The 25,417-nt window shown below is 38.4% G+C and overlaps 1 protein-coding gene across 1 annotated transcript in view; it reads right to left on the bottom strand.

The window, feature by feature from the left end:
* The window catches only part of LOC126479049 (MMS19 nucleotide excision repair protein homolog), a 226,683-nt gene that overhangs the window by 124,219 nt on the left and 77,047 nt on the right, over positions 1–25,417 (bottom strand). The window contains exons 6-7 of the mRNA XM_050103751.1: positions 24,814–25,030; positions 14,686–14,798 (exon numbers count right to left, since the gene is read on the bottom strand). Coding sequence (XP_049959708.1) covers positions 14,686–14,798; positions 24,814–25,030 — 330 coding nt within the window. The remainder of the gene's footprint in view (positions 1–14,685; positions 14,799–24,813; positions 25,031–25,417) is intronic.

Below are 25,417 nucleotides of genomic sequence, written 5' to 3'. Positions count from 1 at the left end.
AAAATTCAATAAACAAGTATTTTGATCCACAAGTCTGAACATAGGCTGTACCCAGTGAGTTCAATGCTTAACTGAAGAGACTACTGAAAGGCATCTTTGCCTAGAAAACCGTGATGGTCTTTGGTGGAGTTGCCTTATTGTAACAGGGCAGTAGTACTTTTTGTTGTTCTTTTGCTTGTGACTTTAAAGTGATTCTGTTTCCTTTCTTAACAAACATGGTCAAGAGTTGTGTTGCATATCGATGCAGTAACTGATTGAGAACAGGAAGTGTATTCAATTCCATCTATAATATATATAGCGTGTTCGAGAAATTCGAATCCCATGAAAAGATATCTAATATCTTTCCAGTTTTGCTCGTTCATGTTCAGAGCTTTTAAAGAAATTGGCGCATACAGTACAAAGGGAATACTGGACTCCATCGAAACATGGCATCACTTGTAGCTCTCAATTTACAAAAGACAGCTATATTTTCGACCAAGAGCTGATAGACAGGTGTTGTAGGAAGATGCTATACCAGGTTTATTCAGTTTTCCTGGCCATTTGCAATTGAAAATCAATCAGACAAGGCAACTTGTTTGGAATAAATCATCAGTTTCTGAGGTAAAACCAAGTTTTTAACTAGCAAAAGGGTACACATTACTGTTAATGTGTCTTTCTGAATTTTTAGAGCTTGTAATTTTTGCTGATGGAGTCTTTTAATTTTGTTTCAGGAAAGGAATTAGACACAAACCACAAATAAATTGTGTGAATTTGATGGCAATCATGAGAAGTGTAATACAAGTGTTCAGACTGATGTCTCTCTCAGAATTGTGGCCCTTAGGAAAAAAGTCAGACGATTGCAGATGAAACTTAAGCAGTGTGAAAAAAAGGTGGAAACAATGGCAGAATAGATTACAGTCCTGAAAAGAAGAAACTGTGTAAATGACAGTCTGGAAAGAGTTCTTCAGGAACGTTTTAGCGACATTTCTCTAGACTTTACAGCTACCCAATGGAAAACCAGTGGTGCAGAGAAGCAATCCACGCAATACAGTAAATGGACCAAATAATTTGCCCTCACTCTGCATTTTTATTCTCCTATGGCATATAGATTTGTACGCTCTACGTTTCTTTTGCCCCAACCCAGCATTCTTCGTAGTTGGGTGTCATCAGTAAATTGCAAACCTGGCTATCTAAAAGAAGTTTTAACTATGTAAAATATAATACAATTGACAAATGATACCTTAAAGAGTGTGCACTTATTTTTGATAGTTTGTCAATTAGGAAGCAACTTGTGTGGGACAATAAAAAAAGTGCATGCAGGCTATAATGATCTGGGCAACATTGTGAATATAGATGAAGAACTGGCTACTGAAGTTTTTCAGATGGTGTCATATACAGAAAAGTTTAAATGCACAACGGCATATTTAGTTGTGGATAAAATGTCATTAGATGTGATGGCTGAAACTGTGAGTGTGTGTACACTGGAACTGTTTTCTGTATTTGTTCTTATGAGGTCAGTGACATGTCATGGCACTGCTGTCAACATTCAGACACTGAAAAATCATGGGTGCTCACTGAATCAGGAAAATTTTGCCCCTTACTTCAAACATCCTGCCAATGACAGTAATGTTCATGCAATTCTTTATACATGCCCTACTCTGAAATTAGTTCATAATACTTCAAATGAAAAGAAAATTATGAACTGTGAAGCTGGAGATATGAAGTGGAACTTTATTTGGAAGTTACATTATCTGCAAGAGTGTGAATCTTTAAAATCTGCCAATTCAGTCTCTGGTTTACATGTGAATTTCTGAATTTATTTATGTATTCTTCATAACTACAGTTTATTATCTAAAAAGCTAAAACAGGCCATACAAATCACATTTCCTTCGATAGTTATAAGTTATGTATTAATTATTTATTTCTGATACTTAATTTTTCTCTAAAAAAAAAAAAAAAAAAAACCAATTACCCAGTTACTAATCTACTACAAACACTAGAATTTGTTCTCTCTTTTTTCATTTATTTTGGTGCATTTAACTTGTACATGGTTGTTTCCACTGCTGGATCCGCCCTCATGGTACCATGGTCAACAGCCATAGTCTGCTGGATTCCTTGCGCGTTGGGCAGCACATCAGCAACGTTTCCATTGAAGCGAGTACTTCCATCCATCACTGTTACTTCTTACAGTCCGCACTTCCATAATCACTTGCACTAATGCAATATAGATTCTGGAGACAGTATTTCACTTGGTGGTCGCCAACCTCAATCTTTTGTACATTGTCTAGCCTGGACGGAAGCATAATGACTTATGGTTGAATGCCTCGTGAAGTCTTACTTGGCCTTCCAAGACGCACCAGGTCGACTCAGCTTTGGGATTCCATATCCTTAATACCTGACATCCATTACCCATTGCATCTTCATAGAGTGTAAGCCTCACAATGCGTGTTCCGGAGTGCCCACACTGCCGCAGGCACAGCTATCACTCATCTGTCTTCTGATTTTGTATAGATATGTGGCATAAGGGCAATGGCCAGTCAGGTAATGTATCAATCCACTTGATGGGTTAAGAAATCTCATTTTTAATCTCTCCCTGGTGTTAGGGAGAAATTCATGTATTCTCCTGTCAGTGGCCGAAGTGCCCCATTCATTCTTCCTCAGTTGCACAGTTGTAATATGCGATCTTTTATTGCCTTTTCAAACTGCCCTCAGTTCCAAGCATCCTTCGTACTCTACTCCCATTTGATTGCCTTTCCTTAACCAGTAAAAGGCTCCCCTTGCCCAAAGCATCATTTGGGGTATTGCCTTAGGCCCCTGTTAATCTTAGTAGCAAGCCTCGTTGAACTCTTCTAACTATTGATGCTGAATTTTTACAATAAGACAATGAAAGTCTCTTAGCAGCCCAGACAATGAGCTCCAGTGTTGCTTATGCCACTGAATTTCTAGAGAGTTCCCAGCACCCAGATTTTCAGATGCCTCCGCCACTTCATCAGAATTATTGATAAACTGTTTAATGAGTGCAACTCTAGCAATGTTCATGCTAAGGGCTTCAAACAATCTTTGAGAGCTGAAAATGTAAATTATGGACTAATTTTCTTTGCTGTGCAGAAAACTTCCTTCAAACATTAAGCATTGATGGTGTGTGCATTAGTACACCACGACAAACATTTGTGCTGGGATTTTTGATGTGCATACATGATATTAGAAATCCGTCCCAGGAGTTTCTGTTTTGGGATACTGAACCCCTAAAGTATTTTTTAACGTACAAACTCTCACAAGATCATCTAGAACTCTTTCTTTCTTGCATCAGTTCTAGGTTTGGTTGGAACAATAATCCCACCACATTACTGTTCTAGCCGACTCTGAGAATAATGTTGCTCAAGAACAATGTTACTGCAAGTGACAAGAGTAATGTAGATGACACTGAGAAAATGAGCTCCTTCAGCTTTCATGAATTCAAATTCCATAAGAAGCAAAGTGATACGTTCACTGATGATAGTAATGATACTAGTTCTTTGAGGTTTTTGATTCAGGACTACTAAGCGAACTCCTGGATAAAGTATAATAAATAATATCAGGATATAATGTGAAAAAGATTATGCAATATTAAGATGTGCTGGATATAAAATGTAGACTGGCAATGGCAAGGAAAGTGTTTCTGAAGAAGAGAAATTTGTTAACATCGAGTATAGATTTAAGTGTCAGGAAGTCATTTCTGAAAGTATTTGTATGGAGTGTAGCCATGTATGGAAGTGAAACATGGACGATAAATAGTTTGGACAAGAAGAAAACAGAAGCTTTCGAACTGTGGTGCTACAGAAGAATGCTGAAGATTAGATGGGTAGATCACATAACTAATGAGGAGGTATTGAATAGAATTGGAGAGAAGAGGAGTTTGTGGCACAACTTGACAAAAAGAAGGGACCAGTTGGTAGGACACGTTCTGAGGCATCAAGGGATCACAAATTTAGCATTGGAGGGCAACGTGGAGGGTAAAAATCGTAGAGGGAGACTAAGAGATAAATACACTAAGCAGATTCAGAAGGATGTAGGTTGCAGTAAGTACTGGGAGATGAAGAAGCGTGCACAGGATAGAGTAGCACGGAAAGCTGCATCAAACCAGTCTCAGGACTGAAGACAACCACACCACACAAGATGTGCTGAGTGCAAAGAGCTTATTACTGTTCCCTAAATGTGCCCAAATGATCACGCTTACTGCAAGACTCTTGTGGCAAATAAAGCTGCCTTTACTATGAAGGTTGACAGAGGTTATTTGTTTCACCATCAGTAGCAGTGTTGAAAGTAGTGCAGCACACAGAAAAATGCTTTCGTTCTGCTCTAGTGAGTTTTACCTTAAGCTCAAACCATTTTTACGATAGACTTATTAATACTGCTTGTTGTTACATTGGTGAACAAGCCAATGTAATTGGCAAAACGCATACACTAGTCTGGGTCACTGACTATCAAGGAATGCACGAGTCACAGTTAATATGAAGTATTGTTAGTGTATAGCTTCATATTAGATTAAAAGCAACAGCTACTGCACAGGATAACCATTCTGGCATGAGGCACAGGTTGGGGAAGCTAATTAATTTGGCAATGTATGACATGAAAATTGATGCTTACATGTTACTAATTTGACTACCTCCTCCTTTTCCCAAATTATTGCCTCTCAATTATTAACATACAGTCTGTTATGTTATTTGGCTTAACATTAAAGATTTTTCCCCTTTTAGCAGCTGAAATTAGCAACAAATCAATGGTTTAGCAGTTCTGTTGTCTAATGATCCGTACAAAACTTTTCTTGTTACATGTAGAGAGAAATGCACTTTGCCTCGCATGTGTTATTGTGTGAAAGTTCGCTACCTGTCTGATTAAGTAATTATAATAAGAAATTTTTCATGGTCATTTTTATCGTTATCATGAACCCCCATGAACCATGGACCTTGCCGTTGGTGGGGAGGCTTGCGTGCCTCAGTGACACAGATAGCCACAATGTAAGCATAACCACAATGGAGGGGTATCTGTTGAGAGGCCAGACAAATGCGTGGTTCCTGAAGAGGGACAGCAGCCTTTTCAGTAGTTGCAGGGGCAACAGTCTGGATGACTGACTGATCTGGCCTTGTAACACTAACCAAAATGGCCTTGCTCTGCTGGTACTGCGAATAGCTGAAAGCAAGGGGAAATTACAGCCGTAATTTCTCCTGAGGGCATGCAGCTTAACTGTATGATTAAATGATGACCGTATCCTCTTGGGTAAAATATTCTGGAGGTAAAATAGTCCCCCATTTGGATCTCCGGGCGGGGACTACTCAGGAGGACGTCGTTATCAGGAGAAAGAAATCTGGCATTGTACAGATTGGAGCATGGAATGTCAGATCCCTTAATTGGGCAGGTAGGTTAGAAAATTTAAAAAGAGAAATGGAGAGGTTAAAATTAGATATAGTGGGAATTAGTAAAGTTCGGTGGCAGGAGCACAAGACTTCTGGTCAGGTGAATACACGGTTATAAATACAAAATCAAATAGGTGTAATGCAGGAGTAGGTTTAATAATGAATTAAAAAATAGGAGTGCAGGTAAGCTACTACAAACAGCATAGTGAACACATTATTGTGGCCAAGAAAAAAATGGTTCTAATGGCTCTGAGCACTATGGGACTTAACATCTGAGTTCATCGGTCCCCTAGACTTAGAACTACTTCAACCTAACTTAAGGACACCAGACACACCCATGCCCGAGGCAGGATTCGAACCTGTGACCGTAGCAACAGCGCAGTTCCGGACTGAAGCACCTAGAACTGCTCAGCCTCAGTGGCCGGCTATGGACAAGATAGACACGAAGCTCTTGGCTACCACAGTAGTACAAGTTTATATGCCAATTAGATCTGCAGATGACGAAGAGTTTGATGAAATGTAGTATGAGATAAAAGAAATTATTCACATAAAGAAGGGAGGTGAAAATTTAATAGTCATGGGTGACTGGAATTCAACAGTAGGAAAAGGAAGAGAAGGAAACGTAGTAGGTGAATATTGAATGGGGGTAAGGAACGAAAGAGGAAGCCACCCGACCGAATTTTGCACAAAGCATAACTAAATCATAGCTAACACTTGGTTCAAGAATCACAAAAGGAGGTTTTATACATGGAAGTGGCCTGGAGATCTGGAAGGTTTCAGATAGATTACATAATGGTAAGACAGAGATTTAGGAACCAGGTTTTAAATTGTAAGACATTTCCAGGGGCAGATGTGGACTCTGATCACAATCTATTGATTATGAACTGTAGATTAAAACTGAAAAACTGCAAAAAGATGGGAATTTAAGGAGATGGGACATGGATAAACTGACAGAACCAGAGGTTGTAGGTACTTTCAGGGAGAGCATAAGGGAACAATTGACAGGAATGGGGGAAAGAAATACAGTAGAAGAAGAATGCGTAGCTTTGAGGGATGAAATAGTGAAGGCAGTGAAGGATCAAGTAGGTAAAAAGACGAGGGCTAGTAGAAATCCTTGGGTAACAGAAAATATATTGAATTTAATTGCTGAAAGGATAAAATATAAAAATGCAGTAAATGTAGCAGACAAAAAGGAATACAAATGTCTCAAAAATGAGATCGGCAGGAAGTGCAAAATGGCTAAGCAGGGATGGATAGAAGACAAATGAAAGGATGTGGAGGCATATCTCACTAGGGGTAAGATAGATACTGCCAACAGGAAAATTAAAGAGACCTTTGGAGAAAAGAGAGCCACTTGTATGAATATCAACAGCTCAGATGGAAACCCTGTTCTAATCAAAGAAGGGACAACAGAAAGGTGGAAGGAGTATATAGAGCGTTTATATAAGGGTGATGTTCTTGAGCAAAATATTATGTAAATGTAAGAGGAAGCAGATGAAGATGAAAAGGGAGATATGATACTGCATGAAGAGTTTGACAGAGCGCTGTAAGCCCTAAGTCGAAACATGGCCCTGAGAGTACCAAACATTCCATTAGAACTACTGACAGCTATGGGTGTGCCCTGACAAAACTCTACCATCTGGTGAGCGAGATGCATGAGACAAGTGAAATACCCTCAGACTTCAAGAAGAATACAATAATTCCAATCCCAAATGTGAAAATAACCGAACTATCAGTTTAATAAGTCATGGCTGCAAAATACTAACTCAAATTTTTTACAGACGAATGGAAAAACTAATAGAAGCCGACCTCAGGGAAGATCAGTTTGGATTCCGTAGAAATGTTGGAACACGTGAGGCAATACTGACCCTACGACTTATCTTAGAAGCTAAATTAAGGAAGGGCAAACCTATGTTTCTAGCATTTGTAGACTTAGAGAAAGCTTTTGACAATGTTGACTGGAATACTCTCTTTCAAATCCTAAACGTGGCAGGGGTAAAATACAGGGAGCGAAAGGCTATTTTCAATTTGTACAGGAACCAGATGGCAGTTCTAAGAGTCGAGGGACATGAAAGGGAAGCAGTGGTTGGGAAGGGAGTGTATATTAGCCAGACCAGGCTCTTTACCATGTTTCGTTTGTTTCAAGGCCTCATCCAATTCAGCCAGTGTAAATGGTGAAGAGAAATTGGATTTGTTTGGGCATTGGGCTTTTAGAGAGGGAGTTCTTGTTTTATTTCAGAAGTATGCTTTTTGTCATGGGATGTTAGATGTTTGACAATCTGTATATTGAGCAAGCAGTGAAGGAAACAAAAGAAAAATTCGGAGTAGGTATTAAAATCCATGGAGAAGAAATAAAAACTTTGAGGTTTGCCGATGACATTGTAATTCTGTCAGAGACAGCATAGGACCTGGAAGAGCAGCTGAACAGAATGGACAGTGTCTTGAAAGGAGGATATAAGATGAACATCAACAAAAGCAAAACGAGTATAATGGAATGTAGTTGAATTAAATGCTGAGGGAATTAGATTAGGAAATGAGACGCTTAAAGTAGTAAATGAGTTTTGCTATTTGGGGAGCAAAATAACTGATGATGGTCAAAGTAGAGAGGTTATAAAATGTAGACTGGCAATGGCAAGGAAAGTGTTTCTATAGAAGAGAAATTTGTTAACATGGAGTATATATTTAAGTGTCAGGAAGTCGCTTCTGAAAGTATTTGTATGGAGTGTAGCCATGTGTGGAAGTGAAACGTGGACAATAAATAATTTGGACAAGAAAAGAATAGAAGCTTTTGAAATGTGGTGCTACAGAAGAATGCTGAAGATTAGATGGGTAGATCACATAACTAATGAGGTGGTATTGAATAGAATTGGGAAGAAGAGAAATTTGTGGCACAACTTGACTAGAAGAAGGGATCGGTTGGTAGGACATGTTCTGAGGCATCAAGGGATCACCAATTTAGTACTGGAGGGCAGCGTGGAGGGTAAAAATCACAGAGGGAGACCAAGAGATGAATACACTAAGCAGATTCAGAAGGATGTAGTTTGCAGTAGGTACTGGGAGATGAAGACACTTGCACATGACAGTGTAGCGTGGAGAGCTGCATCAAACCAGTCTCTGGACTGAAGACCACAACAATAAGAAATTTTTCATAGTTTCATCATTCAGGAAATAAAATGCAAAAATTGAAGGCAAAAAATCTTTTGCACATAGGAAACATTTTTTAGATGCATAATTTGTCAGCAGCTTTAGCAGCAATATGGAAATTATGTATCTAAACACAGCATAGCAATTGCAAAACTGATCTTGCGGGGAAGCGTTAGAAGGTATGAGGCAATAGCTAACGGTGAACTAAACACACATGGTGTCATATAGCGTACATAAACGGTAACTATATTTTTTCTATATATCAGAACAATCTGACGCCTTGCCACAGTTTAACAGGGAAACTGTGACATCACGCACCACGGTTCTGATTCGTGTAGTTATCTCTCCAATTTGGTATTGAGCTCACTGGCTGTACCTGACAGAAATCATTTGTTAATCTGTAGAAAGTGTAATTCCATGAATACTGAGATCATCACTAAAAGCACAAGCAACAGTTTTGGTGGAAAGACATATCAGCAGCAAATAAACTGTTGGATGGTAGCACACACTATTAGTGATTAGCAGTTAGCATAAAGTGAAAATACTTCTTGGAATAGATAACTGGAGATACAATTGTAGCTGTACTTGAAAGGACAAAAATTGGCATGACCTGAAAATGGCAGATGATTAAATGTTCTGCAGGAGTCAATCACATTGCAATATTACATTATGGCTAACAATAGTACAGAAGCTTTTAACTATATATGTGAGTGATACAGTTGAATTACGACACTAAATACAAGGGAAGCAAACATACAAGGTACCCTGAACCCTTTAATTCCTATGATTAAAGACCGAAAAATGGCACTTGATGATTTGGTGAGGTGAAGAAAGCATGAGTTAGTTGCAATTAATTCTTGGATGTTAGATGTGCCAGCATAATGTTGGGTTATTTCAGTAGTTTCGTTGAGAGGCTGGTCATTTGAAGGATATCGTTCAGGGAATTTGTGTTAGTGCATCAATTGTCTTCATCTGTAGAAATCAACAGAACAAAGTCTTACAGTTTTCATTGAGATTCTTGGCCTTCAAAAGAGCATTGCATTAAGTTCATTCACTATTTAGAATATTAATCTAAAGTCTTGGACTTCAATGACCATCTCCGAGGAAGTCTCACTGTAAAAAATGAGTTATTTATCGTCCACCTAAAACTTATCCCAGGCAGCTAGGGTTACCCTCCTAAGGCCATCTTGGGTTCTTGAAATGACATTCCCGTCCATTCCCTGTCCATTCTGGCTCTGCCCATAATTTTTTTATGGAACCGAGTTCCTGGGCTGAAAGAAGAGAGCCCAAAGGGCAATCTTGTTCTGTTTTGCAAGCTCCTCTTGCACTATCACAGATGTATGTATTAGTGACTAGAAACAAGTTTATTCCCTCTGAATATAACTGCCAATTGACAGTATCATAGAATTTTTTATAGTGTGAGTAGACTAGGCAGAATCAAATTAAAAGCCATCATGAGATACATATTAAGTCCATAGGAAGGCAGCCAGCCACTAATGTATTATGAAGTTATAATGAAATCTAGACCTTTCGCTGCCTATGAGCGTTGCTAAACAGCAACGGGGCACACATTTTTCAACTGTCCCTGTTGATATTTACCTATGCCTGTAAGCAGCGAAAGGCCTAGATTTCATTGTACCTTCATTCTTCGAGAGCTGCAAGATCACCAATGATATCTGTGCAGATACCAGCTTCATATAGATAAGGCTTACCGGCCAATGATCGTCTTCAGTGCGGATGTACTCAAAATGCACGAACTCGTATGGGAATTGGTAGATTGACTGCCGCAAGTAATGAGTATGGTGGGCAGGGGCACTAAAAATGTAGTGTGTGGACAGAAGGTTGGAAAGTGTGGGTCTCACAGGGAGCGTGCCAGAGATAAGTCCCTGCAGTTGAACTATCGTCTGTGTCCTTGGTGGCTCAGTCGGATAGAGCATCTGCCATGTAAACAGGAGGTCCCGGGTTTAAGTCCCGGTTGGGGCACATATTTTTCAACTGTCCCCGTTGATATTTATCAACACCTGTAAGCAGCAAAAGGTCTAGATTTCATTATAACTTCATTCTTCGAGAGCTGCAAGATCACCAATGATACCTGTACAAATACCAGCTTCATACTAATGTATTAGGATTCAGAACAAACTTTGCAGTCTTTAGATACAAATCACTAAGTGAGAAAATATACTAAGGATACTAGGAATGTTTTGCAATATGACGCAACAATTAAGTCGCAGGATGCTGGTTGTTGCTGTGTTCTGAGAATACTTCATACTTGCATTATAGCCGCTGTGCCAAGTCTGTGGGCACAGTCGTTCCCTAGCAGGGTTATTTTGAAATGCTTGCTATGGCATCATGGTCATGAATTGAGATTCGGGAAGTTCTGCACTACAACTTTGCGCATGGGTTAAATATGGACCAGTGCCTTGAAGAAATGACTCTTGCACTTGATGATGTATGTCCACATTGTAAAACTATATTCAGGTGGTACAGAGAATTCCAAAGAGGAAATTTCACTCTACAGGACGCTGAGCGGACGGGAAGGTCGCAATAATCAGTCATCAGTTACAGAGGAAAACATCGATGCTGTGAGAAAAATGCTAGACAGAGATAGATGAGTGATCTGTAAGTAGAGAGAGGCTAGGGCTAAATGCACCTGTAATTTGTTCGACTCTGCATGATCATTTGTAAGTAAAGAAATTTTGTCGTCTCTGGGTGCCGCATGGACTGACGGAAAGGCCGATGACACAAAGTGTGAGTTGGTGCCGGGAGATGTTAAAGAAGTTTTCTAAGGGATAATCTCAGTACATGAATAACATCATGATAGGTGACGAGACTTTACTGTGCTATTATCATGTGCTATCTAAGACTCAAAACAAAGTTTGGGTCTTTGAAGATGACGACAACACACACATAGCTATCAGAAAAACTTCTTGAGCAGCCTCTTTTCAGTTGAGACCTTGCTCCTTGTGACTTTATACTGTTCGTGCAAGTGAAAATGAAGTTGAAAAGAGTGCAGTTTTCAAGTGATGAGGACCTCTTGTGGGCTTGGAACAACAAATGTGCCTTACTCCCTACAGAAACTTGGGAGAACTGGTAAAGGGATTCGTTTCAGAGGATGGAGACGTGTATTCAATGTGGCAGAAATTACATGAAAAAATTATATAAATAAAGCTGTATTACAAAACTTTACTAGTACCCTTTGTAGAGTCTTCAGAAAATATACATTCTGCCAGTTAAAACTGTAATTTTCAATAGCTAACACTTATTGGTAATATCTGTCTTCATTATAGAGACTCACCTCCAATGGCTGCATTTTTATTTTGCTGTCCACAAAAAATATCAAACCTTACCTACCAACTCTGAAAAATCAGTAGTGTACTTCAAAAAACTCCATTTAAAACTGATTCTGCCAGAAAGTGTTCACCAGTGTTTTAACACACCATGTTTCTTACACAACATGATGTACTGGGTTTGATCACTGTCTGATGTAGTCTCTAAGGCCTCTGACAATGTAGAGTGAAGATGCTATGTGGAGAAGGGAGACTTGAATTCCTGAGTGTTAATGGAAATGGTGTTCCAGCCACCCATCTCCATTGATGCTTAGTTATGGTGGGAAACTGAATGCTAGTTTTCAGTGGTGGTAATCAAAATGAAGTACTCTGCTATTATTTGCACATTGCTATGAGTTGTTATTTGGGGACACAACTGTTCCAGTACAGCAATTAACACAACCTGACATGTTTGTAAGAAATTCTTAATGTTGTGAACAACAGGCCTCAGTCACCATTATAGCTATGAGAGAGTTCTCCAGCCACTAGAGACTCATTGGTATAGTTATATTACTCTTGTCATGTCACACAAAGACTGTACTACTTGCCATTTCAAAATTCATTGCAGCACTATTATACTTTATGTTAGTTTTTCCTGAAGTGACACTCCTTTACAGCCATAACACTGCTACACCTACTGCGGGAAATTCACTGCTTGTAATCACAAATGAGGAATGTGTTTCATATAATACAGTGGAGGGTGTCCATGTTGAGTTATCAACACTAAAGAACGACTCTTGTTATGGGAACTGACAGAAGGGATGCATATTCTCTCTCTCTCTCTCTCTCTCTCTCTCTCTCTCTCTCTCTCTCTCTAAGCTCACGCTACACAGACAAGCTGCACACTAGAACACAATGGATACATAAATCTCTTTTGCTTTCCAAATCAATCATTTTGCTCATTCAATATATTCGTTGATTATTTATTGTTAGTGGTATTGCTTTAATTACGAATCACAAGACATCCAAAGTGAAAAGCTCAAACATAAAAAACCACAACTTCTTTCAGATGGTAGCAATAGTGACAAAATGAAATGAGAATGGTGGAGCTCAGGATGAGAGTGTGGGTGGAGTTTGGGTGGAGGGTGAGTGTGAGTGGAGCGTGGAGGGTGAGTGTGAGTGGAGGGTAGAGTGTGGAATGCGGGTGTGAGTTGAGGGTGGGGGAGTGGAGGAGGGGGTGGGGGAGTGGAGGAGGGGGAAAGGAAAGGGAATGTGAGTGGAAGGGGAGTGAGAGTGAGGAGGAAGATGAGACAGAGCAACAACACATACATGATATGATCACATTTCTCTCCTTACTATCACAGTCAAAAATATCACCAGACAGTTCCTGCTACTGCTGCAATGCACCCAATTTGTGACATTCATCAAATACAGTAACATATCTTCTTTTGAAGCCATTGCCAGTCTTAGTATGCCAACTCCAGAGTACAAACCATCATCTCATTAGAAAATTCTAATATGCTCGAACATAAAGGACCAGCAGTGGAATTTAAAATCTTTTATACATTAGCACACAGCACAAAATTGTATGAAATATATCTCCTATTCCAAGTAAGAGCAGATTTTACTATACATGATAATACTCATTTTAAAATTAATCTTCCATACACACATATAGCAGACCTTAATGACAGTGCACTATAAATTATAACAACCAATCTTTGAAATACAAATGCCCCACACAGAGATGACACACTCTTAGTAAGTGGACACTGAAACTTCATTCTTTGGAAATGCTATGCTGTTGCTTTACTTGTGTAAATATGAAAAAAAGTAGTAATAGGGTAAATGTTAGCCACTGTAGGGGAAAATATGCTATCTTAACACTCTGCATAAATAATGTAATAAATTCAGATACAAGTTTTCCAGCAATAACTAACAAATAATGGCAGAGACTTATATTTCAGAGTACTAGTAATAAGTTGTCAGAAAATAATAGGTAATGAATTGAGTTATATTGGCAGAAATGAAGGAGAAATGTATAAGGAGTGCTCAACAGAAAGGTACAAAACATTATAATAACCAAATCAGTTTAAATTTGCATATGCCACTTTAGGACAATGTAGTGAGACATCTAGGGACAGCAATGTAGTAGCCGACATGGTTGTGCATATCCTCCTCAAAGATTCAAAGCTATGCCCTCAGCAGGCAAGATGATGCTCAATGTCTTTTCAATGTCTGAGGTCAATTTTCATCGAATTCATTGTGCACAGAAAAACGATTAACAGTGAAACGTTCTGCGAGACACTCTGCAGCCTATGCAGGTCCATTAACAGCAACTAGCCTGGACTGCTCACAGGAGGAGTGATTCTGCTCTATGATAATGTGTGTCCACATGTCTCTGTGGTCGCACAAAGTGTAAGAGGCACATTCAAGTAGGAGTAGTTCGAGCATCCACCCTACAGCCCGGACATGTCGTCCTGTGACACCCATGTGTTTGGTCTGCTAAAAAAGCTCTTAATGAGAAGCGCTTCAACACGGACAATGAACTGAAGGTCAAATGCAACAGCTGTGCTCTGGTCTCCAGTGATTACTTTTGAATAAAGACTTCAATTATATCAATTATACCCACAGTGTTGTTTTGTACCTTTTCTTTTGAACATCCCTCATATAAAATGGAGAAGGAGAGGCACCAACATGTGAGAGAATGAGAAATTGTGCAATGAAAATTGAGGACACCGTAAATAAAGAAAAGAAGGGAAAAAATCTCTAAAAGAGTATAAAAAATGGAAAAGAAGCATTAAGTTTTCAATTCAGCGGAAGATTTGTGAATTTTTATATTAATTACACTTTAGCTCAATTTATCACTTAGTAAAATTTAATACTGAAGAAAATGTGCTCACCTCAGTAACAACCTGAATACACGATGGCACTGATGCTTCGGCGACACATAGCAACAATTGGACAGACGGCAAAAATGCATTCATCTCCACTTCCTTCAGCGATGGTAGAGAATCTTATTTAACATATCAAACAAAACTTTAAAAACCTGATGCACAAAATGTATTTCAAGTGTAGATTACAAAGCTTTGAATTTCATCATCAACACATTATTATTTTATTATGCCCAACTTCATTTTTTTCTGCATGTGTGCACAAGCAGAAGGAAGTTTACTTGCAATCAGCACTATCACATTGGTAATTAATAATACAATGCAAACAAACAAACAGTTTTCCAGCGAATACATAGTTAAAATCCTTCTCAGGTGTTCAGCCAAGCTTAGTCACTGATACTACATAAAGGCTTGGGTTACCTGGCACACTAAGGTGAGGTGGAAAAGCTGAACTGGACCAACAAAGAACATCTTTCTTCCAGTTCCCCATCATGGAGACCACTGTCAGGGAGTGAGGGTTATCCACATAAAGGGAAGCATCAATGGAACAACCTATAAGTCACCAGCATTCAGCTGAAGATGGCGTTATGTCTCATTACCAAAAATTCATGCACTATTAACAGCTATACCTGGCTGAACACTCAAGAGGAATTTAAGATAAATAGTTTGCAACTAATAATGAGACCACTGAAAAAGTGATAAAATTTCACCCACCAATTATCTTGCTCGGAGGATGTCTATACACGCAGAGCAATTGGCGGACGTTCCCGCTATACCAAAATAGAACAAAAGACGAACACATTATGCAATATCACAACAGAGCCCCTTAGCTAGCATGCATTTATTGTGAACCTCTCGCCCAGCACAAAGTCTCAAGCAACTGAAAACAAAGCACAGGTGACTCCAGTAAATAAGAAGGGTAAAAGAACAGACCCACAAAATTACAGACCAATATCCCTCCTTGAACATATTCTCAGTTTGAATATAATAAACTTCCTTGATACTGGGAAGCTTATGTCGGAATCCACACGGTTTTAAGAATCATCACTCATACGAAACTCAGATTGCCCTTCTCTCACACAATACACTGATGTGGCGAAACAAGCGCTGTATCGTTTGTGAGATAGAGAGGCGAGCGATTGTGCCGGGACTTACAACACTTCACTGCTAGTAGTTCCACGTCACCATAATACGCCTGCACGTAGTATTGTACCACAATTAAGAATATAATTAAAAGTTAAAATTGCTTTTTCAGAATTTGTCAACATAAACTTTAATGTAATAATGTTTTAATAAATGTCAAGTCTTAGAATGACTAGATCAATAGTTTTCCTAAATATACCGCTTTAAGAAAAAAAATAAGTGGCACTACACAATAAATCTAGAAAGTCAGAAATTGGTCATAATGTGCAGATGTATGCCAAAATTAACAGGTGCAAGTCTCAACATGATATAATAAAAATTGTAATCAGAATTCATGTTTTTAAGAAAAATTGAAGGCACTACACATTAGACTTAGAAATGTGAAAATTAGTATGATGCTTCAGTTCAGGCTAAAAATAATGACTACGTAACCCCATTAAGCTATCTCTAATAGTTTTTGAGTAATTTAATGAAAACTAAAATTGGAACTAAAATGCCCTTATTTGTAGTAGATTAAGTTCTCTAATTTTAATGCTAGAAAATTTTGATTACAGCACACGATAAAACCTATCAAATAATAGAGCTGCAACAAGTTTTAGGACCATAATGTTAATAACAACCAATACAAGTCTCTTAAAGTTATAGTTCAGAGGTAATGTACTACTGTCAGTTCCGTTCTAAAAATTCTAGAAGGCAAAGTTTTTATGCAAGCGACTTGAAACTACTACTGTAATTTCAACCAACTTACCTACATGCATGCAAAAATTATGAAGATTCTAAATTAATTCGTAACTTTGTTATTAAATATTATGTGTACAAGAAAACAGCCATTTAGAGACTGCTGCAGTGTGCATAAGGCGGATGACAGCAGGTGTTTCCTTGGCCGTCTACTGTGCCACATGTTTAAATCGAGCCTGAGAGGTGAGACTAGGCTTCACTTTGCACCCAGCCACTGTAAGATCTGCTCGAGTCAAACGCCGGAGTGTGCACTGCCTCAGATGACGTCAGAGACCTGTTGTTTCAAAGCATTTGGTTGCGTTGGGTTGTTTTGGGGAAGGAGACCAGACAGCAAGGTCATCGGTCTCATCGGATTAGGGAAGGACGGGGAAGGAAGTCGGCCATGCCCTTTGAAGGGAACCATCCCGGCATTTGCCTGGAGCGATTTAGGGAAATCACGGAAAACCTAAATCAGGATGGCCGGACGCGGGATTGAACAGTCGTCCTCCCGAATTCAAATCATTGATTTTCAGTAATAATTTATAGTGAACTCCCGAGGATTGTACACCATCCTGGATCACTTAGATTTTCGCTAAAGTAACTGTTAGTGTGCCATCCGTGATATTTACAAATCCGCGTGGCATGTGGTCACAATTATTTTCCACTTTTGTGGTGAGCATTTATTTTGAATATCAGCAGTCAGGGCGAAAGACAATTTGGTAGGAACTTACCGTAGAGGTTGAATACTTCATGTTGTGCTTGAGAAACTTCACTAAATATATGTAACAATTAGAATTTCAAATCTTAATTTATAATCATAGTCCTGATTCCGCTACACAAATAAAAAAAGAAACATTTCTTTAAGTGGGCTGAACAAGAATGTGGACTTGCAGACTGGGAACTATGATCAGTATGTTTTCCATCGCTTTCTGGCTGACCACAAAGATAGTGGCCAGGCTCTCGTAAACAGATGGCGAAACCCTATAATATTTAACGCACTACCCCACACAGAGAACTATGAATGAAGGGCAACAGGCAGATTCCATATTTCTATATTTCCGAAAAGCATTTGACACGGTGCCCCACTGTAGGCTGTTAATGAAGATACGAGCATATGGAATAAGTTTACAGATATGTGAGTGGCTCGAAGGCTTCTTAAATAATAGAATACAGTGTGTTGTCCTCAATGGCAAGTGTTCATCAGAGGCAAAGGTAACATCAGGAGTGCCCCAGGAAGTGTAATGGACAGGGTGGACAGAAATCCATGTTTGTTTCCTGATGATGACATAGCATATGGTAAGGTGCTGAAGTTGAGTGACTGTAGGAAGATACAAGACGACAAAATTTCCAGTTGGTGTGATGAATGGCAGCTAGCCCTGGACGTGGAGAATTGTAAGTTAATGCAGATGAGTAGGAAGATCAAACCTGTAATGTTCGGGTACAGTATTGCTAGTGTCCTGCTTGACACAGTCAAGTCATTTAAATATCTGGGTACAATGTTGCAAAGTGATACGAGGTGGAACTAGTATGTGATAAGTGTGGTAGGAAAAGTGAATGGTCGACTTTGGTTTACTGGGAGAATTTTAGGAAAGAGATTTTCACCTGTAAAGGAGACTGCATATCGGATGCTGGTGTGACCTATTCTTGAGTACTGCTTGAGTGTTTGGGATCCACATCAGCCCGTATTGAAGGAAGACATTTTAGCAATTCAGAGGTGGGCTACTAGATCACTGCATACTTTAAGCATTTATTAAAAATAAAACTCAGTGGCTTACTTATCAAGTGAACTGTTTGTTGATCAACATAATTAGACATGTAGTAGCTGTCACTACATTTGGAATTAGATAATTTGGAAACAGTTTTACGGCCATCATCGGGTCTGATTTTATCCCAATGAAATGAAGGCCTTGCATACAACTAGGGACCAAGCAAATCTCTTGCAGATGTGTCCAAGTTCTCTGACTGATGTGACGAAGTAAGTAGTCATTCAATTCTTCTGGATCATGCAGAGCTTGACATACGTAGCTGGAAGAATTATCTCGTCTGACAACCTCCCAATGTGCATTATACTTGTCTGGAGCACTTTCCGTAGCTTTGTAATACTTTCTACTTGTAAGGAAATCATTGTAATGCAAATCTCACCATTCACTCCCTCGATTACCCTCATTTTCATATACTCGATACTGTATGATCATGTTTTCTCTAATTTCTGTAGATTCTTTTGTATACCAGATAATTTTTGTATTTTTATGAGTATTTGACGAGTTATCTTTATTAACATAGAACATGAAAACTATTGTATTTTTATGCTTATTTGAGATGTTAATTTATATTAATGGGGAACATGAAAACCATAAATCCCGACATTTTTTAAAAAATGTCATCAAAATCATTTTCAGCTCCAATTTTTCTTGTCTAACATTCACGTGCATAATCCCAGTTTGCGTTCTTTAATTTGTCAATATATAACATATTGTTCTTCTCTCCCTGACCTCTTACCCATGCCACACTAAATTCATTTGAATAAGTTGGTTGTGTGAAACAAAGTGTTAAAAACAATGGAAAATGATCTGCAAATACTCCACTGGTCAGGCTAGTCACCTATGCCTCTCAGTGTAAGTTAACAATAACATTGTCTAGAAATATGTTATTACGCAAGAACTTAAAATGTTAACAAATGTTCTGGACTCCCATTGCTTTGAATTCCCCATATCAATATTAAAATCCCCACAGATAACAAGCTCCGTTTTAAGTGTAAAAAGTTTTATAACCACTAATTCAAACTGTTCAAAACTACATTTGAATCTCCATTTGGGGACCTACACACAAGCTTACGATTATTATACTATCTTCACTGAGACTTACGCATCTAAACTCAGCATTTACTTCCAACAATATTGTGTAAAGTTTAATTTTGTACATTTTAGAACATACTTGAAGTAAACTCCAGCATGACAATTTTTTCTGTTTCCTACACATTACATCAGCAACAACATATCATTGAGAATATGTTGTTAGCCAGTATTCTGATACACACATCACATCTCCATCCTTAATGCTACAAACATGTTCCAGTTCTAACAATTCATTTATTATACAACAAACTTTGACTTGCAGCAGAGTAAATATTTTATCACTGTTTTCATTTTTCAAGCGAGTGCTTAAGGTGCAGCTGGTTCTGCTAAAAAATCATTTTTGTCATTGCTCTTGGTAGGGACCACTACCAGTATTGTTTCCTCACACCGCGAGCTTAATTCCAGCACATTGCTTTTGCCTTTCAAAGGTATAACTTGCTTAAAACCTCACTGCATGTTCAATTTCATATGAACTATATTTGAGATCTTATGACTAACAAAGGCCTTTCCCACTCTCTTGATGTGTAAACCATGTGCTGGATGAAACCATCTCCCTAGTGTGCTTGTATCAATGTACATTTTTTACTTATCCATGAAAATGCGCAGCTGGCTAGCTTCCTACCTTTCATTGTTATATGGTGTTTTATTCCACACCTTTATACAGCAGCGTAGAGAAGTCGCTAATGTCTTTTTACGATCTGTATGTTTTTAGTTTTTAATTTATACCCAAAGAACACATACCATTTTTTATTGTACTATTTTCATTCCTTTATTTTATTATATTATTCACACAGGACCAATTATGTAGACTGTGGCAATGGGATGAAATACAGGTGGTAACTCACTGACTAGCTGAGAAGCTGAGTCACTGATATAGACACAAACAATACACAGACTGTTGCCAGCTTCTGGACGAATCCTTCATGTCAGCTACAGAAAACATAAATGCACACATACACAAGCTCAACGACATTTTTCCTACTGACTACATTGTGCTGGCAGTGTAGCTTGATTGGGTGAGGGGTTGTAATGAGTGGAGGGGGCCACAAGAGAAAGGGACTGGAGAGATTGCTGTGTGAGAGAGGCAGTAGGCACACAGGATATGCATTTGGTACTACTGAGCTTGTTTTGGCCACAGCCAGGGGGAATTAAGCACAGTGCACAGTTATGTTGAGTACTGGATTGGGAGAGGCAGCTAGAACAGATGCAGAGGCAGTCTGCAGAGAGAATGATTTGAGTGTAGGACGAGTGAAGTTAAAATCATGCCCAGAGATTAGCTGAGATTGACACCTGGAAGATTACGAGATTGAACAATATGTTGCAATACCAATTCCCATTTAAGGAATTCAGATGGCATGGTTTATGAAGAAGCCACTGAAATTGAGCATGTTTATTCAGCAGCATGATCACCACTGGATAGATAACTTGCCTCTTGACCACAGTTTGATGGTGGCCATTCATTTGGGTGGACAGCTGGTTTGTGGTCATGCCCACATAAAATGCTATAGCAGAGCTAGTATATTATACGACTACTTTGATATGCTTTCATAGATGGCTCTGCCTGTGACAGGACAGGATACACCTGCAATAGGTGACACTGTACTGAACATGCTGTGTTGATGTTTAATACAAATAGCCATAATTTCACTGATATTTTATGTTCTCAAACATTATCACACATTAATGAAATTGGAATCCATACACTCCCGTTTGTGCAGTGACCATTGAGTATAGATAATGGAGAAAAGAACAACAATTAATTGTGAAATCCATCATTTTATTACAGCAGATCTAAGAGTTCAACTATTACATAGTTCTTCAGTGCTGAAAATTACAAAACAGGAGAATCAGGAACAAATGGTAGTTGACAGTGTATCATAAGTGCAAACGTAAGCACCACACAGTTATATACCATTTAACAACAGGCGACTAAAGTACAATATCACGTAGTAAACAATATTGGTGGTGTAGAGTGTACAGGAGTCTAACATGAACTGAAGCTACTGCTTACATGGTTAAACAGGAAGAAAATATGATGTCAGAGCCATGTGGTGTCCTTGTAGAGGTGCTGGTGAATAGTTAAATAATAATAAGGCTATACAATTTTTAATTTTTTTAAATGTACTGAACAATAAAACCACAAGTAATGGTTAAACCATGGAAAGCAAATCACATGTGTGGAGCCACAAGTATAGCCCAGCGACACTGAGCACAGGATAGTATGTCATGTATTTTTGTGTTACAAACTAATGGACGAGGCTCCATTTACACTTTCACACAACACAAAAAGTACAATGTTAAAATAATGCACCAAAGTAATTAAAATTTAAAGGAATGAAGAAAGAAAAAATAAAACATGGTGTATCCTCTTTGGGCATAAACTAAAATCATACAACTTTACAATTACATTAATGTCATCTCTGCGCTTACAGCATTAACATGTGTAATAAAATAGCATACAACATCAAAAGGTATGAAGCTATCCAGTGATGCATACAGAATGAACAAATAAGTAAAATCACGGAATGCAACAGAGTCATGGGAGATAAAATACATTCAAACAAATGGAATTATGTGAGGACGTGGTTATTTTCAAACATGCGCCCTCGGTAGGCTAAAAAAGTCACAAAACCAGCCAAGTAACCAATAACCATGCTTAGTGTATTTTTATCTACCTAGAAGCAAATAAAAATATAAAATAGTATCGTAAGTTAGTTATTTCCCATAACTATGTTACAATCCTTTATTTTACTAACTTGTTTATAAAAAGGCGCCACTGACTACCTTCCTACGTTTCAATCTTAAATGCTGTTTTATTCTACATCTTTATACTGTAAGCACAGAGATGGAGGTAAGGTGTTTTTACGACCTGTATGATTTTCAGTTTATAAGCAAAGAAGGCATACCATTTTTTATTGTACTATTTTCATTTCTTTATTTTACTTACTGTATTTACCCGAGTACAAGATGTCCCTGATTATAAGACAACTCTGATTATAAGACGACCCCCTTTTTTTTTTCAAGGGGCTTCTTGAGAAAAATTTGTTTTTAACATATTCTGACTCTTCAAAATTACAAACCAATTTACTGGTGTAAAGTGTCTAGCTAAAAAATTAACACTACACCTATTCTAAATTTATGCCATTTATTGATTGTCTACATTTTGATAATACAAGCATAAATAAAATAAATGGAAAGAAAGTTTTTATATTCATTTGACAATTCTTTTCTACATTTTTCACTTACCATCCCTGTTGTCTTTGGTATCACTATTTTTAATCATCATCATCCTAACAATACAGCTGTGTAGTTTATGTCTTTGCTGTTGCAAATATTTGGCTGGTTTTTTCCAAATATGTTGTGAAGGTGTGGGATCTGGTAACACATCTGTTTCTATCCGAATTCATATCAGATTTCGCTTCTGTGCTGACACGAGGGTGTGACAATGTCTCTTGCTTCCAGATTTATCATCTGCCAGCTGCTCTCTCACTGGCTGCATAGAACCACACACCCCCTTTCATTCCCATCATATGTCATGGTGACCATTCACAACATTACAGCATGATACATACCTAGACTTTTACCGTCTCCTGCACAAATGAAGATTACTGTCCAATTTTTAAAGTCAATTCAATTCTGATTACAAATGTATTCAAGCAAACTGCAGTCCGAACATGGTAGCTGTTCCTAAAAAGCCAAAGTACCTGATATGGTTTCCCATGGTTGGCAACATGACATAATTTGCCACCTGCTCATACTCCCTTTCCTGCACTCATCTAGTTTTTAGTCCAGCTGGTATCACTGTTCCCCTTCCAATCCTTCGGTGGTGCTGCGCTTCAGCAAATGCGAAATACTGTTCGAGTAACATCAGTTCTGACTAGAGAGCTTTGGCATATCTGGAAATCTTGATCCTCTACGAGTGCAAATATCGTTTGCCGATCCCTGCCCTTCTGAATTTTTCAAAATAAATCTGTACCTGATGTCAATAACTAAAGCCTTGTCAGTAAATGTAAACAACTCCCTACATATACTATTAAACAACATCAAAACGTTGACCTCAGGATAAATAACTTAATCTGCGAATATAAGATGACCCTGTATTTTCTGAGTGACGAATTTGGGAAAAGATCTTGTCTGATAATTGGGTAGACACAGTATTTGTTCATTTATGCACCTCTGGCTAGCATTCATACCTTTCGATATTGTAATGCTGCTTTGTTCCACATTTATACTGTAAGCCCAGAGGTGGCGTTAATGTAATTTTATGAGTTGTACGATTTTAGTTTATGCCCATAAAAGGCACACCATGCTTTATTGTACTATTTTCATTACTTTAAATTTTAAGTATTTTGGTGATTTTGTTAGCACTTTCTGGCAAGCGTATAGGATTACTTTGTGTAGCAAGTAATTATGATACATCTGTTTGTCTTATTACATGCAAGACTAACACGAAAAACCGAAAATCTGAATAATTTTATAGTATTTTAGTATATAGCATGGTGCTGAAATTGTAAATGTTGCTGTATAAATGTGACAGGTACACAGAAAGGATGAAAAATTATTCCGTTTTCAGACAAAGCCCTCCTCTCTCTCTCTCTCTCTCTCTCTCTCTCTCTCTCTCTCTCTCTCTCTCTCACACTCTCTCTCTCACACACACACACACACACACACACACACACACACACACACACACACAGAGAGAGAGAGAGAGAGAGAGAGAGAGAGAGAGAGAGGGAGGGAGAGTTTGAGGAGGAATATGATGTGAGAATTTTAGGAATCAATGTGCCAGCATGAACTATGCATTTAGACGTAGAATCTGGGTAGGTATACACTAAGAAAATTTTCAGGAAAAAATTATCATTAGAAGGGAAAAAGGAGAATCTAGAGCAGGAAAACACAAATATATAAGGCCATTTTACAATGGCAGAACTATGGTGGAGTAGAATAGAGGCAGTGGGGGTGTGAAGCAGTTGTAGGGGCAGCAGAATGTTCCACAATAGTACCCCACCCCATTTCCTGTGTGTGTGCGAGCGCGCGCACGCACACGCACACACACACACACACACACACACACACACACACACACACACACACACACACGTGTGTGTGTGTGTGTGTGTGTGTGTGTGTGTGTGTGTGTGTGTGTGTTTGTTTCTTCTTCACACCTACCAGCTCTTCAGTATCTCTTCTATTTGATGTGTAGTAATTCATCCTCATAGGTTATTGCATTCAATCATGTATTTTCCAATGATAATAGTCCACACGCATTTAAAATCTTTTCAGTACAAAGACCAAGTAAAATATAATAAATATTTTTTTTTCAGGTATTTCCCTAGATGAGAAGAAACTGGATCTTCTATTCTGAATTTCTAACACTTCAATTTCATTAATACATAAGGGATAGGGCACCTAGGCCACTTACCTCTTATCACAACCTGTACAACTTTTGTAAGCAGCGCTGCATATTCCCTGTTGAGAGGAGACACTGACAAACTGTGTAGCAGGGCACGTAGTGCTTCTAAAGCGGCTTCACGGATATCCTTATCTGCCCCTGGCAGCACTTCAGGTTTAATGTTTCTCCATATTACAGGTAAGTTTGGTTCTATAGAAGAAATAGGAAAACTGGAAAATCCTGTTTTCTGCAAGCACAAGAAAAACTTGAGGGTAATACTGAGAAACTTGAATACAAATTTGAAATATAACTTACACACAGAAAACTAATTGTTTATTATAGATCCATTTGTTTTTCTAAGAATGCAGGAAATTTAACTGAATTCAGGTTATCATGCAACTAAAGGTTCCTTTCTTTGCTTTGATCCTGTTTGGTCTCCCATTTCTGATCACCCTGAGGCCAAGAATGAATAATTCTCAGAACAAATGCATTTATATACATCCCTAGAAGATACAGGGGTAATCCCAAAAGTAAGGTCCCCTATTTTTTTATAAGTACATAGACCTGTTTATTTCTACAATGGTTTACATCAGTTTACAGCTCCTCCATATCTGGCCTCCATACTCTATGTCCT

This window comes from Schistocerca serialis, chromosome 1 (genome assembly GCF_023864345.2).
Source record: "Schistocerca serialis cubense isolate TAMUIC-IGC-003099 chromosome 1, iqSchSeri2.2, whole genome shotgun sequence".
In the NCBI taxonomy this organism is placed as follows: Eukaryota; Metazoa; Arthropoda; class Insecta; order Orthoptera; family Acrididae; genus Schistocerca; species Schistocerca serialis.
The sequence above is the reverse complement of the archived record's forward strand: the minus strand, read 5'-3'. Positions and strand labels throughout refer to the sequence as shown.